The 17,052-nt window shown below is 38.6% G+C and overlaps 1 protein-coding gene across 1 annotated transcript in view; it reads right to left on the bottom strand.

The window, feature by feature from the left end:
• Positions 1–17,052, bottom strand: part of poc1a (POC1 centriolar protein A) — a 116,383-nt gene that overhangs the window by 63,131 nt on the left and 36,200 nt on the right. The window contains exons 6-9 of the mRNA XM_034166171.1: positions 15,730–15,845; positions 12,155–12,288; positions 451–519; positions 167–307 (exon numbers count right to left, since the gene is read on the bottom strand). Coding sequence (XP_034022062.1) covers positions 167–307; positions 451–519; positions 12,155–12,288; positions 15,730–15,845 — 460 coding nt within the window. The remainder of the gene's footprint in view (positions 1–166; positions 308–450; positions 520–12,154; positions 12,289–15,729; positions 15,846–17,052) is intronic.

The following is a 17,052-nucleotide window of genomic DNA, read 5'->3' as shown; positions in this document are numbered from 1 at the left end:
CTATATGGAACCTGTCATCACCATTTTTTCCACATACCACTGTCCTGCAAGTGAGCAGGAATGTGTGTTGACAAAGTGTGTGTATATGTATGTGTGTGAATGTGGGCTTAAAATTCATTTATTTTGCTTTCTGTATTCTGTAGCTGTTCTGGTTGTTGGCACGTACCTGGCTGCGGAGCACTGAAGCACAGGAGAGTGGCGCTGCTGAGCTGGGTGGTGGCGCCTGCAGGCTGGAAGAAGTGTTGGGTTGCCGTCTGATGACCTCATCACACTCCCCACAGTCAAAGTTGCTCTTCCACACCAATAGCTGGAGAGTAAATGTAAAGTAATACTTTTTTCAAAAGTAACACCCTTAAGAAAATAAATAAATACATTTCTCCACATCTGCACACATTTTGGACCAGCAAGAAAATCGACAGACTATTTCTGGTGTTCAGTATCGGTCGCTACCTGCTCATCAGCACCTCCAGAGGCAAAGTATTCTCCTGTCCTGGAGAAGGCCACACAGGTCACTGGACCCTGCAGGAACACAAGGTGACATAAACCCCTTTAATACATGGGCTAAATCATGTTTTCATATTCTGCATTATACCACTTCATCATGAAGCTGTATAACTGGGGATACAAAATGCAAAACATGCACCATGCACAATATCTCCAATCGCAGCCACAGAAGTCTGTAACTTCTTCTGGGTTGGTCTGAGTGTCTTGGTGGCTTTCCTCACTCTTCTCCTTCTTGCACAGTCACCCAGTTTTTGAGAATTGTCTGCTCCACACAGATTTACCACAGTGCCATACTGTTTGTATTTCTTCATAACTGATGTAAATAAAGTTCAAGACATATTCAGTGACTTGTAAATGTTCATGTATCCATCCCCTGACTTGTCTGAAGAAAACTGGCAATTAAACTGATTATTTACAAGTATTATACCAAAGGGGCTGATTACTTATGCAACCCATCATCTTGGATTTTATATTTTTAATTAATTTATATCAAGTTGTAGAGATTTGCTTTCACTTTGAGTCTAACGAAGATAATTTTAGAAATTTCTATATTGTGAAGCCTGATTTACTTTTTGTATTTGAAATGCCATAAACAAATTAAAATGCGTGAAATACCAAGGGGTTGAATACTTTTGCAAGCCACTGTATATCCTGTGGCTGCCCAATGTTTGAGAGTGGGCTTCTGCTTGGCCAAAGCTTCAACGCAGGGTGTCAATTCTGCATGAGGGAAGAGAGGACAGTTCCCGAGGCAGCAACATACAGCACAGCTGTTCACTCAGCCAAGGTCAGATTTAACTTAAGAAAAACAGAGCGGGACTGTGAGCCTTTTCATCTGGACGTGAGCGCGCACCCGGCAGATTCTTGGCGAGAAAGCATTGCAGAGAATGGAGGTTGCTTGCTGTGGTTGCCGCTGCAGCTGCATTTAACACCAGCACAGTGAGAATCACATAAACACAGTGAGGAGGTATGACATTATGATCCCTGAGTGAGCTGGATTCCATCCACATCTGCATCCGACTTCAGTGAATCCCACTCAAATCCGGCTCCCCAACATGCATGTATGTCTTCAAACCAGGAAAATTGTTCTGCTGAAGGTAGGGCTCTGTATTGCCAGTGGAAATGTAGCATCATCCATCCATCCATCTATCCATCAGAGGCCCAAATGCATGGAAGATCAAGGGATTACACTATTTTGCCCCTGGAAAAAATATTTAAATATGTAACTAATCCATTTGCTCTATTCATCACAGTGTGACATGGCCTTAAATGGCTAATGCAATATTTGTGTTAAAGCCCTTGAATTCCAAGCTACATATGTGATAGTGCACATACAGACTCTGCACTGACAGTAGCATTTCCACAAATAGTACAACTTTATTAATTACCATTATTATTTAAGTATTTTAACACTGCAGTCCTAGTTTATTCATTGCGGGATTATGTTTCAACACCATAGGAGGCAAATCAGCTTGGATGTTTCACATCTGTTGTGATGTAATGAGGCCTCATTTAGCACAGAACACATAGTCCTCCTTTTGATACAGAACCCAGAACAATGTTTCAAAACACGGGAGTAGCAAAGATTTAGAAATATTTCCAATACCATTTCTGAAGTTTGCCATGCCATTTGCAGCACCAATGAAGCTTTGTTCTCCTCCCCAGCCACATATTCGATCATTCTAGTTTTACTTTTCCATTATGGTGTAAATTGCAGCCCTTAATTGCCATCATGTTTCTTCCCTATGGTTGCTCGCATATCAGCTGACGTTCCTATGAAGATCGCTGCTAGACAAAGTTCTACTGAGGACAGGCAGTTCTATTTATGGGACAAATCCAACTGGTCTGTTGCATCAAAGTTCAGTGTGAATTAATCAGTTCAGCATCAGTATGTGCTACAAGATGACATTATTTATTGTTTTTGAGTTATTGTCTAGATAATCTGGCTGGGATGCACTAACCAACCACTTACTCATCTATATTTTTGCTGTCTGACCTCAAAAAAAAGAAAAAGGATAGAAACTGAATGTGCACCCAACAAGGACATCGTGAATATTTCATTTTCATACCATTGTGCTAGTGTAAAGAGGCAACATTACCAAGACTGTGTCATTGCTCAATTACTTATGGACTTGACTGTATGTGTGAAGACGTATCAACGTTTATGTGTAACTTTTACCTATCGTTCTGCTCGCTCCTTACTAGTACCATATAAGGAACTGTTCTACACAGATTAAGTGTGGAGAAACAACACAGATGATTTACAGAGCATGTGACACTGTAAGAGAGAAACATCAGATAGCGACACAAGTATCGCACTTGCCTGACCTGCTGTTTGTCTCTGTTGTTGCTTTTTGAAACAAACTACACAATTCTCAAACCCGCATCATCTGAAGCCAATGTTTTTCTTCCTTTTTTTTTTTTTTTAACTGCTGTTTGTCCTCTGGGCCCTGTGCCATCAGAAAATGAGAAATCTGAGATAGCGCAACATCTGGAGAACTTTTTTCATTTGTCAATTGTTTATGACAGTAACTGGTGCAATGTTACATAAGACACACAGAGGAGAAGCACTGAAACAAACAATCACATGATTTCAGAGTTTCTATCCATAAAATGTGAACAAGTTAATCCAGAAATGCTACATAAAAAGTTGTGTGAATGTCAAATCTCCATTGGTTCCAGGTCCATAAATGTACCCAGAATGTGTGAAAGGGGGCTGAAGAAAGTTCATGTGGTGACACTCATGTTCTCACCTGATGCAGCCTCATCTCACAAACACTAAGCTGCTCTTATCATGACTTCTGAATAAATGCCTCAGCCCATATCCTGGTGATTCTCAAATTGCTTTTCCAACCAATATTTCAACAATTTTTTTCTAACATTCAGTACACTGTTTGAGTAATCTAATTAGCAAAAATATTTAGGTTGGCGAAAACATAACCTCTCTGGTGGGGCTATTTAAATTATATTTACTTGAAGGATTTGTATTTAAGAACCTGCCCTAAGCAGGGGTGGTGGCTGAGTGCTTAGTGCACTTGGTTTCAGTGCGGAAGGTTCCCTGCCCACTTCTTACATAGACTGTATAGATTTCTCCATGTAATGTTGAGTTGTGTCAGAAAGGGCAACTGGTGTAAAACTTTTGCCAAATCAACATGCAGATCCACCTCAGCTCTGCTGTGGCAACCCAGAGTGGGAAAAAACAAACAAACAATAAAAAACAAGGGAGCAGCCAATGGGACCCATTTAAGGACCTACCTTTTTGGCCAGGCCTCCCTTGTGAAAGAGACCCTGACCTCAATGGGACTACTCTTGTTTAAAAAAATAAATAAATAAATAAATAAATCTAATTTATTCTACTATGCAGTTTACCTGAAATAAAAGCATCATAAATATATATTATATATATATTATATAATCATAAGAAAATATAAAAACATATTTTGTACATGCAAATATTCCTGTTTCATTGAAGAAACTATCAAATGACAAACCAACATTTACATTTAAGCACACAGAAAATGTGAATTCTTTGTCGGTGTACTGCCTGATAAATGGTACAAAGCTGGCTTCTGGTGATCACACACAAATAAAATGAACGTCAAATCCTGATTACAAGTATACCGCCACTGAGCTTTTTAAGATTTTATTCAAAACATCTTTGGCACCACTATAATTTAATTTATTCACCTTTAAATAGGGGATTCATTATATGACCAAAATTCATGTTATCTCGAAAAATTAATAAACAGTTCACATGAAGGGGAAAATTTCAAAAGAACAGACAACCTTGAACTACTCACGATAGTGGCCCATACAGCCTAAGATAGTGACGTCATAGATCATGTGGGGGGCTTCCCCCAACTTGCATGAGGGATGCTGGAAAGCACATGGTGACGGCCAATCACAATACAGAAAGGCACAGTGAAATCATCTACTTATTCGCTTGAACAAAAAATCCAAGATGGCAGAAAACACGCCGAAATAGCTTGTTTCTCTGTAAATCTAACAAGTATCTTATATATTTTGTAAGCTAGCAAGAAATAAAAACTTCTAAATGAAAAAATACTGCTTTCATAACCAGATAAACCTCTGAAGTGTTTTACAAGACATCGCACGGACATCAGCATGCACACTACATGTGTGTGCATCACCCGATGTCAAAGGTAACATCCGGTCTATTCAAAAGCTCAAACGCACTAACTCATGCAGACGGCGTAAGAAGGAAAATAAAATATTCATTATGGAGCTCCCCCCAAGTAAACAGGTTCTCTTCATTAAAATGAGCTTTAATTTCACAACATATTACAAAAACAAGCGCAATCACAGATTTCTGACGTCCGCCGATCTGGATCCGGATCACCTCCAAAATTCAGTGGAGTCTTCTGTGTGGCTGTGCTGCAAATTTGGTGAGAATCCATGAAGTAGTTTTGAAGTAATCCTTCAAAGCCTATATAAAGTAAAATCTTGATCCAGAATCCAGATCTGGATCACCTCCCAAATTCAGTGGAGTCTTCCAAGCCCTAATATTTCTCTGTGGTGCAAATTTGGTGAGAATCCATGAAGTAGTTTTGAAATAATCCTTCAAAGCCTAAATAAATTGAAATCTTGATCCATAATCTGGAACTGGATCACCTCCAAAACTGAATGTTGTCTTCTACGGTCTTATATGTATCTGTGGTGAAAATGTCAAAATCTGTGCAGTTGTTGAGACGCAATCCAGCTAACAGATGGACAGACAGACAAATAAATACATAAATGCTGATGATATTACATCTTTATTATGTATTACATTTTATTACGTCCTTGGCGGACGTAATAAAACGTTATAATGCTTGGATTTCAGTAGTAACTAAATTTAGTCAGTATCGTGAAATCTGAATGGCTGTATCGCTTTAAATACAGTCCAAATTACTTACAAATTGCAGACCAGTTAAATAAAAATAAATATTACAGAGATTTTCTAGCTTTTCATCATTTGTTTTAGGTATGTTAAAGGTACGTAAAACATTATCACAATAGTGTACAAGAATAGCACAAGCAATCTTTAACTAAAAACTGAGAAAACTTAAAAAAAAAAAAGTGTTAAATTTCCAGCAGTAAAATCTAAGCCAGCAAAAACGGAAACATTTTTCTTGATGATTGATGTGATACATGATCAGTCAAAAGTTTGGACACACTTTCATTCAATTCCAAACCCTTGACTGGTACTGTATTTGGACTTAATCTAATCTGCAATTAATAAATATCCTCATTCATCACTCTTATGAATAATGATAAACTGTTTTATATTTAAAGCATTAAATATTATGACATTCATTAAACACCACAAAAGCTTTACCAAAGTAATTCCTACACGATTATAATATAGATTACTGTGTAAGGGCACTTGCTGTATTTTCTGAAAAGGGACCTTCCAAAACTAAATCTGATGGCACAGTAACCATGATAAATTACTTAAATAATTCTGAATACAGCAGACATTTATTTTTAGGTCTGTCTTCTGACTTCCTCATTAATCCACTAATTGTTTTAGCTCAGTCATCCAACTTTATTTATTTAAATGAATGAACACATAAATAAGGGGGGGGGGGGGATCACTCTACTCAATTAATTCTGTTCTCCATCTCACAATTCAGAATGGGGTCACCAATTATGGCCCCGTTATGATGCAAAAAAAAAAAAAACATGAAGAAAGGAACAAAGAAGAAAAGGCTAAAGAAGCAGGCAGAGAAGCAGCTGGGAAAAAAAGGAGCCATGTCCTGAGGCTGGCGCTCAGACAGGCTGGTTTGGGTGAGGAATGGTTTCCCAGAAGTACCTGAGAGAAGCAGACAGTGTCACTATAGCAACGCCACAGGCTGACAGACAGCATGTTCTGTCTGCACTGACTAATGCCTGCTGCTAGACTGGCACTGAACATGACCACAAACATACACGACACAGACTCTGCCAGGGCAGCGAACCTCATCAGCACCTTTTACTTACAGATAATGGAACAAGACATGCAGAACCAGACCAACACCACATTAGCATCTTTGGTATGAAATAATGTCAAACACACACAAGCAACTGTTTTTGTCAACCACAGTATTGTTTTTCACTATTCTTTTAAATTTGCCCTCAAATACGTAATGTCAACCTGACATTGGTTTAACAGAAAGTACCGGTTGTCAAGTGGCGTGGTGGGCAAGCAGTCAGTGAGGCTGCTTCCAACGCAGAAGGTACTTGGTTAAAGGCCATTCTGAAAGTAATGTGGAGTTGCGTCAGGAAGGGCAGCCGGCGTAAATGAACATGCAAATCTGACTGTGGTGACCTAAAGTGAAAAAGGGAGCAGTCGAAAGAACACACTATATTTTCCGGAGTATAAGTGCCACCTGTGGGGGGCACTCCTTCAAAAGGGAAACAAACCCAAAACAAGTCACAGTGGAGCACAAGTGGGACAAACTCACTCAAGTCATAAATCAGCAAGTTCCAAGTCAAGTCTCAAGTCATAATGACAACAAACTGTTTGCAAACTGACTTGACACTTGACTTGGGACTTGCTGATTCATGACTTGAGAGTAACTTGATGGTGACTTCGTACCACCTCTGCAGTGGAGTACACGTCTCACTTCTTTATGTATTATCACCTCTTTGTGTATTGTTGCAGTGTATTTGTATTATTGACATTTTTTGCACCAGAGTATAAGTCACACGACCTCCAAACCTATACACTTGTTCTCTGGAAAATATGGTACTTAAGTAAAATATTTGCAAAAACTGCATGTTGAGACACGTTTTTAAAAATACATTTTTACATACAAATTGTCCATCCCTCTGGGATGGATACATGAACATTTCCAAATCAGTGACTATATACTGTATTAGACTTCATTTACTTCAATCATTAAGAAATACAAACAGTATGGTACTCTGGTAGTAAATCTGCTTGGAGTATGTCTGTGAAGACTGTTAGTCATACAGGTCATGGTATTCATGTAGGAGGAGTCAGAGCAGCTGGGCTTGTTTAGTTCCTGGAAGACGTTTCCCTCTTGATCCAGAAAAGCTTAATCAGTTCTGGTTGAAGAAGAAAGAGACTCAAATATTTATCCTCTGTTGGGGTCACTGATGTCACCGCGATGTAAAGCACGTCGCTCAGAGTCGCTGGTCATTGGAAGTCACTTGAGTTCAGGTGTGAGTCGCTATTGCTTTTAGTTTCACCTGGGGGGAGGTGGGGACAATCTTTGAGTCTCTGTGGCATTGACGAAAGGACAGAATTACAGGTGGTATCTCAGCTCCCCACGGCTATTTAGGGAAGGTTTCATCTCTTTAACAAAGATGGCTTCCTTGACACCTCTTTCAAACAAACCTTCTCTTTCTAAAACATGTTGTTATCGTTCTTCAGATGCAGGCAGATGGCTGACTCCTGACGAGAGGAACTGGCCCTCCTGTGTTGAGCCATTTGTCAAGTGGCTGTTTGGTTTCTCCAATGTAGAGCTCATTGCACTCCTGACTGCACTGACCCACATATCATACATACAGTCTTCTTATAAAAAGAAAAAATGTCTTTGTCACTTAGAATCTGTACAACTGATTATGTAACAGACAAAAGCTGCACTGTACCCAATTTGTCCAGCCACAACCACAGCAGCCTATAACTCTTTCAAACCCGTCTTGGTTGCTTTCCTCAATCATTTCATTCTTGCAGTTACTCCGTTTTTAAGAAGTGCTTACTCAAGACAGATTTAATATGCAGTACCACTGATGCCAATGAAGTCCAAGACAGATTCTGTGACTTGGAATTGTTATGTATCAATCTCCTGATTTACATAAAGAAAACTGGCTCTAAAAAGTGATGATTTGCATGAACAATAATCCTTATACTTGGTTTGTCTAACTACTTATGGGATCTGAAAATGGTGGGAAAGTGTACACAAACTGCTGTAACTTCTAAAGAATTAATACAATATTTTTGTTAAATCCCTAGAATTAAAGCTGAAAGGCCACACTACAAGCACATCTTGTATGTTTCATTTTCACTCCATTTTGGTGGTGTACGGAAGCAAAATGATCATATTTTCTGGATTAAAACTCGCACCAGAGAAGCAGTCACATCTGTCCAAAAATTAATTTTGGGGCGGGATGACATATCTAAGTCACACCAGTCTAAAAGTTGCATTTATTTTTGGAATGTGGTGTTACAGGTGCAACAAGAAGCAAAATTAATTTAATTACCGCATTATTTATTTATAAAGCAAACACTGCACTAGCAATTAATGTTACTGTATGAGGCAATGAACAGACAATCACAGGTGAGGTAAACATGAAATGTAAACTTTTGAAGACTCTTGTAAAACCTTGTAGCCCTAACATAGCTTAACCTAGCTGACCTCCTGCCACTGTTCCTGTTGTCTCATACAGTCCACACAAGTGGACTGTCAAGCAATATGAAAGTTATATTCCCCATTTTTCTTTCAGAGCATGGTCTTTCAGTTTGAGAACATGATTTCTTTACTCATTCTCTAAGACAGTCGCTCTCATTCACATCTCATTTTTCTTCTTTTACAATGGCTGGCATCCATATTAATGGTGCATGACTCTGCCTTGCCAGGTCTGTTCTTCTTGAAGCTAGGTACCGTGCATCCGGAAAGTATTCACAGCACTTCACTTTTTCCATATTTTGTTATGTTACAGCCTTATTCCAAAATGGATGAAATCCATTTTTTTCTTAAAAATTCTACACAAAATACCCCATAATGGCAATGTGAAAAAGTTTTTTTTTTTTTTTTTTTTTAGATTTTTGCAAACTTATTCAAAATAAAAACTAATAAACCATATACATTTAAGTATTCACAGCCTTTACCATGAAGCTCAAAATTGAGCTCAGGTGCATCCTGTTTCCACTGATCATCCTTGAGATGTTTCTGCAGCTTAAATGGAGTCCACCTGGGGTAAATTCAGTTGATTGGACATGATTTGGAAAGGAACACACCTGTCTACATATCAGGTCAGTTGACAGTGCATGTCAGAGCACAAACGAAGCATGAAGTCAAAGGAATTGTGGGTCATTCCATAGGAAATCATCCAAAATAAGGGCAAGTCCCAGTTTTATAGTTTTAGAATTGCCTGGTTTTGATATATTTTGTAGCTCATGTTAAGAGAAGAAGAATGGTCTTGGTGGAAGCTCAATATCTTGTTTCGTTTAGACTCTATGGGGGTTTGAAAAAGGCATGTCCGTGTTAACCCTCTGTGTTCCATTTGTGACCATGTTTACTTGGCCATAAATCAAAAACTAGAAAAGATATTAACTTGATATTTTCAGAATTTGTTTATTCTGTCTTAACGTTTATGTAAAATGTTCAGCTAAAGAAATTAACCCCCTGGGGGCCATGCAATTAATTACCAAAAAATGGAATTTGGATAAAATGTACCGAAAGTGTGTTGACTTTGATGTGCATTTAACCTTATTTGTCTTGTGATGTGAAAAATGCTCTTTGGCATGTTGGTAGTACTAATGTTAGGCTTCCTTGAGATGCCAAGAACAACACCACAATGTCTTTAGATTTTGCCCAAAATTAACCCTTTTCCAGCCATTTTTACTAAATATGTTCCTTTTGGCGCCCCCTTTTGGGCATGTGGGCATCTTTCGATTTTTGTTTTGTTGGTCTCAAATGAAAGGTCTTCATTGGAACGTCAAATTAAACCTGGTACCAACATCTAACAAAGAGGCCTGATGGGAAAACAAGTGCCCTCTTTATTGGTAATTTTCAGTTTTCAGCTTAATCAAAATGTACATGAAAATGTACACACCTTGCATGTTCGTTACTGTATGATACCGTATGGTGTTATGATCCCTCCTCTATGTGTCTGAATGTGAACAAAACAACTTAAAACAAAACAGCTGTACAGATGTTCACTAAACCATATGGGAATATTTCTTGGGTTTGTGTCTACAGATTAATAACTTTTGGAACAGATTGGTCAAAAGCATAGAACACTATACAAGAAGAACTAGAACGGGCAGTCTGCTATTCTTGCGCACCCGCAAGGACACAGTGCTGCCATTTTTGACCCAGACAACAAACAATGACAAAAAAGCCAAAAAATACAGCCAAAATGTCTGACAGCTGCGTTTGCTACAAATGTACAACCCAGAGAAAGAAGGGAGGCAACATTTACTCTCACAATATTTTTAATCTGCAAAAATGACTGGGGAAAATGTTTTCTTTTCTTCCTAGTTGCTACTTTAACTGCCAAAAGTGTGGGTGTACATGAGTGTAATACTGTATAATTATGAACATCATGTCAAATCAACAGTGTAAAAATGGTTAGTGTGTGCAAAATAAATCTAAACACATCTCTCATATTATCATTCAGAATTTCTTTGTTCATGTTACAGCTTCATGGGCAGGAGAACAAAGGAAAGAGGAATGTTTCCTTCCATATGAGACTATTTTGGGGAATGTTCAATTGGTAAAATTAATTTGTTTTCACCTGCTGCCTTTTGCATGTGTGGTTTAGTGTAATACTGAAGAACTGCACATATCATGTCTAAGCCAAAGTAAGGGCCCCTTCACACATAGTGCAAATTTGGTCGATTTGCAATTTTGAGGGGGGGGAAAAAATGAATTTACTCCATTTTGGCATAAGACTAACAAATAACGAAATGTGGTAAAAGTGAAGCCCTGTGAATATTTTCCAGATGTACTGTAAATAGCATGCTTGCCAACTTGAAAAGCAAAACTACCTTTGAGTCTTTGTGCACATGCTGCACTTACCTAACAATGTCATGTGCGTGTGCAGAATGCACACATGCAAATAAACACACCAACATGTACAACTGCACTGAACAGATGGGGCTGGGGGGGTATGTCCCATCTGTAGTTCTGCCACTGAAGAGACAATTAGCACCCTGAGCTCTCCCAGCACCAACAGATGGGTGGAGCCACCTCTGATCCAAAAAGTACAACACAAACAGTAGATGACAAATTTGGAGGTGTGAAGAGAAAGAGAAACAATGACACTTTTTTCTTTTATCTTGAAGAAAACATTCTGAGCAAGTGGCTATAGAAAAACACAGGTAATAAAGAAAGAAATATAGACTGATGCACAGATGGATACATAATCACATAGGCCCCATGTGGTCCTGATTTCAAGAACTAGGAAGAATAGGCAGTGATTCAAACAGCCGATCCAGGAAGACAAAGATGGGGGGGAAGGAAGTAAAGTTGGTAACAGATCATGAGGATGAAAGTGAGGACAGAGAGGGTGTCCATGCCTACAAAAACATCACTCAAACCATGGAAGAGGACATACCAAGAAGAATGATAAGAGTTAGCGGACAAGACAGGACAGAAATAGAGCAGCAAGAATATAAAGAGGAGAGGAACAGAGGCAGAAAAACTGTTTTGTTTCCTTCCAACAACCCTGAGATGAGTCACCATGAGTGGGCTGCCCGCTCGCCTAGCAAACACAGAAATACACCATGCACAAAAAAAAAATGCATAACGTACAGAAAAAAGAAAGAAAAGACTGAAAAGAGATGTCAAACTCAATGTCTGTCCATTACAACCTTTCATTTGACACGACCTGCCATAAACGCGACCGAATGAAGCGCATAGACATGCATGCAGAACATCTACACAGTATTCTTGTGTTTGTGCACGTACGTGCCTACCTGGTGTCCGTGCAATGTATACAGTTGCTTGCCCTCTAAAAGGTCCAGTATCTTCATTGTGGAGTCACTGGCAGCAGTAATGAGGAAATTACCACTCAGATGGAAAGACAAGCTGTTCACAACACCACTGTGGACTGCAAGACAAATACATACACACACACACACACACACACACACACACACACACACACACACACACACACACACACACACACACACACACACACACACACACACACACACACACACACACACACACACACACACACACACACAGCACACGGACAAAGAAACGTTTAGCACTGGGAGACACATTTTACTGCTCTATTTTTGGCTACAGGTTATTATATGCTTCATGTTAACCTCTTCTACACTGCAGAGCAGGTGGCTCTCTGGGATAGTTGTTGCAGCACCAATACAGAGGCCGGTGTTTAATTCCCGGTGTGCCTCAGGTTTCATGTCTGTGCGACTATTCTTGGATAAGACATTTTATTATTATTTTATTATTTATTACTCTCCTATTTTACTCTTCCTTTTTAGATATTTAGATATACCTTTATATACTAGCATAGTTCCACCTTAGAATTGGAATATAATATATGAGATATACCTTACTGAATTTTCATGTCAGCAGGCACATGCTTCTTAACACTAACTTCAATTCTACTATATTTCATTCTCACTAGCCATCAAGCTCTATCTGTGGAGAATGTCTTCACGTCAGCAGAATATTAGTGCAAACTTTTACATCAAGTGTAATGACAGTAAAACACCCCAAAAAATCCACCAAGCTTCATTATTTTGCCACTGGTTAGACACCAGTAACACACATTCAATAAGGGGAATGCTCCCTCTGCTGGTTGCAACATGCTATGATTTAAAATAAGTCTGATTTTGCCTGTAGCTATAAAAACATGCTCAGAAGCTGCCAACACATTTACAGTTAGGAGTGAGGACGACAAACAACCTCAAACCTGTCACCACTGATAAACAATGCCAGGGTGGTGTTGGTTTACTATTATCAAAGATGTCCTCAAGCAAAATAAACAATCCAAATCACAATAAAAGGCATTTATCTGGATGTAAAATTAATTTCCTAGTACTGCATTCAAAACGGTAAATTCTTACATCATCACAACAAGTGCTTTCTAAGCATTTCCCTATGGCTAATTGCCCAATTGTCAAAATGAAATTTCAAGCAAGCAGAATTATTATCTATAATATGCAAAGTAATGCAGAGTAGAGAGTAGAGGAAAGAAGAGGCTTTTATCTTCATTCTCCATCTCCTCAGACAGATGTGATTATCTGTTATTAGATTTCACAACTAAAATCCACTTAAGACAACCCATTAGAACAATCAGAGTGGGGATCAGTCTGACAAACGGCATCAAGCTTTGGGTTTGTTGAATATGCGAGAAATCATGCATCTCCATTGCCACCTTTACCGTGAGCTTTAAGACAAGTGATGGGGAGTGGGGGAGGTGATGGTCTAGTGGTTAAGGTGTTGGGCTTGAGACCAGAAGATCCTGGGTTCAAATCCCCGCCTGACTGGAAAATCACTAAGGGCCTTTGGGCAAGGTCTTTAATCCCCTATTGCTCCCGGTGTGTAGTGAGCGCCTTGTATGGCAGCACCCTGACATCGGGGTGAATGTGAGGCATTATTGTAAAGCACTTTGAGCGTCTGATGCAGATGGAAAAGTGCTATATAAATGCAGTCCACTTACCATTTATTTACCATTTTACAAGTTTATCTTGGTAAAATTACAGTCATTTGTTTTAAACACTGACCTTAGTCACTATGAATTAAAAAAATACCCCAGTATTTATTTCAGTGGATTTGTGAAAAGCAGATACATTTTTCATCAAAACAAACATTGAGCAGTGACTTTATAAGACACTGCACAATGAAGCTTAAAAATATCCCTTAAAACACTATGACTGAAACTTGTGGAAGACATAAGCATAAATCTCCCAAAAACCTTATTAAATATAAGATTAGCCTGAATTGTCTTTAACCATTTAAAATTAAACTCATAAATAAATTGAAAATTGAAGGGTTTGTCTTTACATTGACAACGAGTCCCGCCGGCTGCTCCCTTGATTCACTCTGGGTCGCCACAGCAGATCATAGGTGGATATGCGAATTGATTTGGCACAAGTTTTACACCGGATGCCTTTATTGACAACTCCACATTACATAGAGAATGGGCAAGGGTGGCCTTAAACTGGTGTTGCACACCGAACGCCGCCCTCCCCTAAAAATTGGACTGCCCTGCCTTTACTGCGCATGGGTCATTTCTTAGCATCAGCTGCGGTTCACCGATTATCACCTTGTTTCTGCTTCAACCTGCACTCCAGTCATCATCTATCTCAGTGACAGATATCTGAAGCTTTTGTACAACAATCATTTCCACATAAATTCAGCATTATTTCATCAGAAAAGACAGAGGAAGCGATCAGAGCGCAGCAGCAGCAACTGCTGGTGCTGCGTTCACTGTGCCTCCGTCGTTTCATAGCCTCAGTAATGAATCACAGATTATCACCTTGTTTCTGCTTAAAACTGACTTTAGAATGATTTAAGAGGTTTTACCTTGTCATCTGATGTTTGATAATCACATTATTACCTTTAATCACTTTGGGGTAGAGACTCAGTCTTAGATGTGCTGCTGTGGTCCCAAATGACACATGCGCAGTGGAAGCAAGACGGACCAATTTTTTTTTTTTGGGGGGGGGGGGGGGGGGGGGCATTCGGTCTGCGACACTGGGAAACTTCTGCACTGGAAACAAATGCACTTAACCGCTTGGCCACCACCCCTCGATGACGACAACAACAACCACCACCACCACCATAACACTAAAACTGTTTGTCACCTTATCAGAAATAAAGAAACACATGCATTTTCTGTCTGTCCTGCATATTTACAAATTGTCATGGCGTTACCAAACCTTCACTACTCTCAAAAATATTCATAACTTACTTTTGAAGCTTGCCTTGTATCATCTCAGTTATTAAGAGTTATTACAGCTGTGCCACTCAAAGCAGACCTGATCCCATTATAACTCAGAAGTGAAGCACAGCAGGTCCTGATCACTATTTGACTGGGAGGCAACTTGGAACACCAGGAGATGCACATGTTTTTCTTTGGAGAACTGCAGTTGCGTCAGGAAGGGCATCCGGTGTAAAATTTGTGTTGAGTCTCAATACAACCCTGTATTTCAATTAACTTCAGACTGTTAACAGCATTCAAACTGTTTTTTACTTCAGTGACTGAATGGCACTTTAGACTGGAATCTTTTAGATTGCTCCTTTTATTCAAAGCCAAGTGTGTCCTTATTTCTTATAATCCACATTTAACCTCACTTGTGGCTTCCACTGCAACTGCCCACGCATAGTCTCTACATCACACAATCTAAACTCGAAGGGCACGTGGAGCGCACATCTCTGCTGTGGTCAAATGGCAGAATTCTAACTTAATTTCATCAGATCTTTGTGATGCCATAAAGTAAGAGCTTGAAAGACAAAAGGAAAATCTGTCTTGCACCAAAAAAAAGTGTATCTTTTAAGTTATCTTTACCTTTGTAGTACTGCAGCAGCTTTTGGGATCGTATGTCCCACACTCTAACAGTGCTATCAGTGCTGGCTGAAGCAATGCATGTTCCGCTGGGATGGAAGTCCACGTGGTTAGCATAACTTGGAAAGGAAGAACAACAAGGCATAAGATTAATGCAGACATTTTCACAAACTTTCACTGAAAAGTAATAATGCCTACAAATTTGTCCAGCTGAAGTAAAAATATTTCTTTGTTCTTTGATACTACTGGTAAAAACCTGTTGGAGAAAATTCCCAACTAAATCTATTACAATCAAAGACATACAGCATATATACACTAATCAAACCTTACTGCTTATATTAAACCTAACTCATACACCACAATCAAGTGTAATTTAACTTAACATCTACCACAGGAAGACACATTAAAACGACACGGCAATTACTACTACTACTACTAATTAGGGTTGCAACAAACAATTATTTGGATCATCGATGAATCTGATGGGGTTTCGACACGATTAATCGGATTAGCGGGGAATTTTTTAAAAATGTGCCAGGGAAACAATTTTTCTCTCCTTCTATCACTTTATTTAACAACAGAACATTATTTGAAAACTTCAAATACTTGAAAATCAACAAATCGTCAAATGTCCCTTGGCTGTTGAAATATAAAATAATAAAGAACAAAAATAATTATTTCAAATGGCATAGCTTTATCAAAGTGCTGAGTTCCCATAAAACAACACTGAAACATATAAATGTTATAAAATATATGGTGAAAAAAAGAGGTATTTTTGTTGCTGCAAATGAGCAATTAGCATAACCAGTTAACCATAAGAACTAAATCAAAAACTGTAGCCTGACTCATTATATGTGCAACATTCTCTGTATAACTTGTAAACTATGTGGTCATTTCACAGTGACACATGTGACTCATGTCTCTTTCTCTAAAATTGTATTGTAGCATTATTAGTTATTATTACTATTATTATTGTTGCTATTATTATTAATATATAAATAAAAATAAATTTAAAAATATTATAATTTGTAATACATTTGACTCTTTTACGACAACAAACGCTGAGCCATTAATTATTATACAGAAAACAAATGCACAAACATGCTGAAATGCCAGCAGCCTAATGCTAATTTTAACATTGAAAACGCCATAGACATGCTAACACGTTAGCATCGGCGTTAGCATAAAATACATCTATCAACTGTTTCAGAAGACCATAGCAGGTCAGTTTAAAAAAGTAAATATTCCTCACAGACATATACTCTTTATGGTTTTAGTGGGGAAAAAATTAAGATAAAGTGAAATAAAACAAATGAAACCAACGAA

This window comes from Thalassophryne amazonica, chromosome 3 (genome assembly GCF_902500255.1).
Source record: "Thalassophryne amazonica chromosome 3, fThaAma1.1, whole genome shotgun sequence".
Classification (NCBI taxonomy): domain Eukaryota; kingdom Metazoa; phylum Chordata; class Actinopteri; order Batrachoidiformes; family Batrachoididae; genus Thalassophryne; species Thalassophryne amazonica.
Note: the sequence above shows the minus strand (reverse complement) of the source record. Positions and strands in the feature narration are given on the sequence as shown.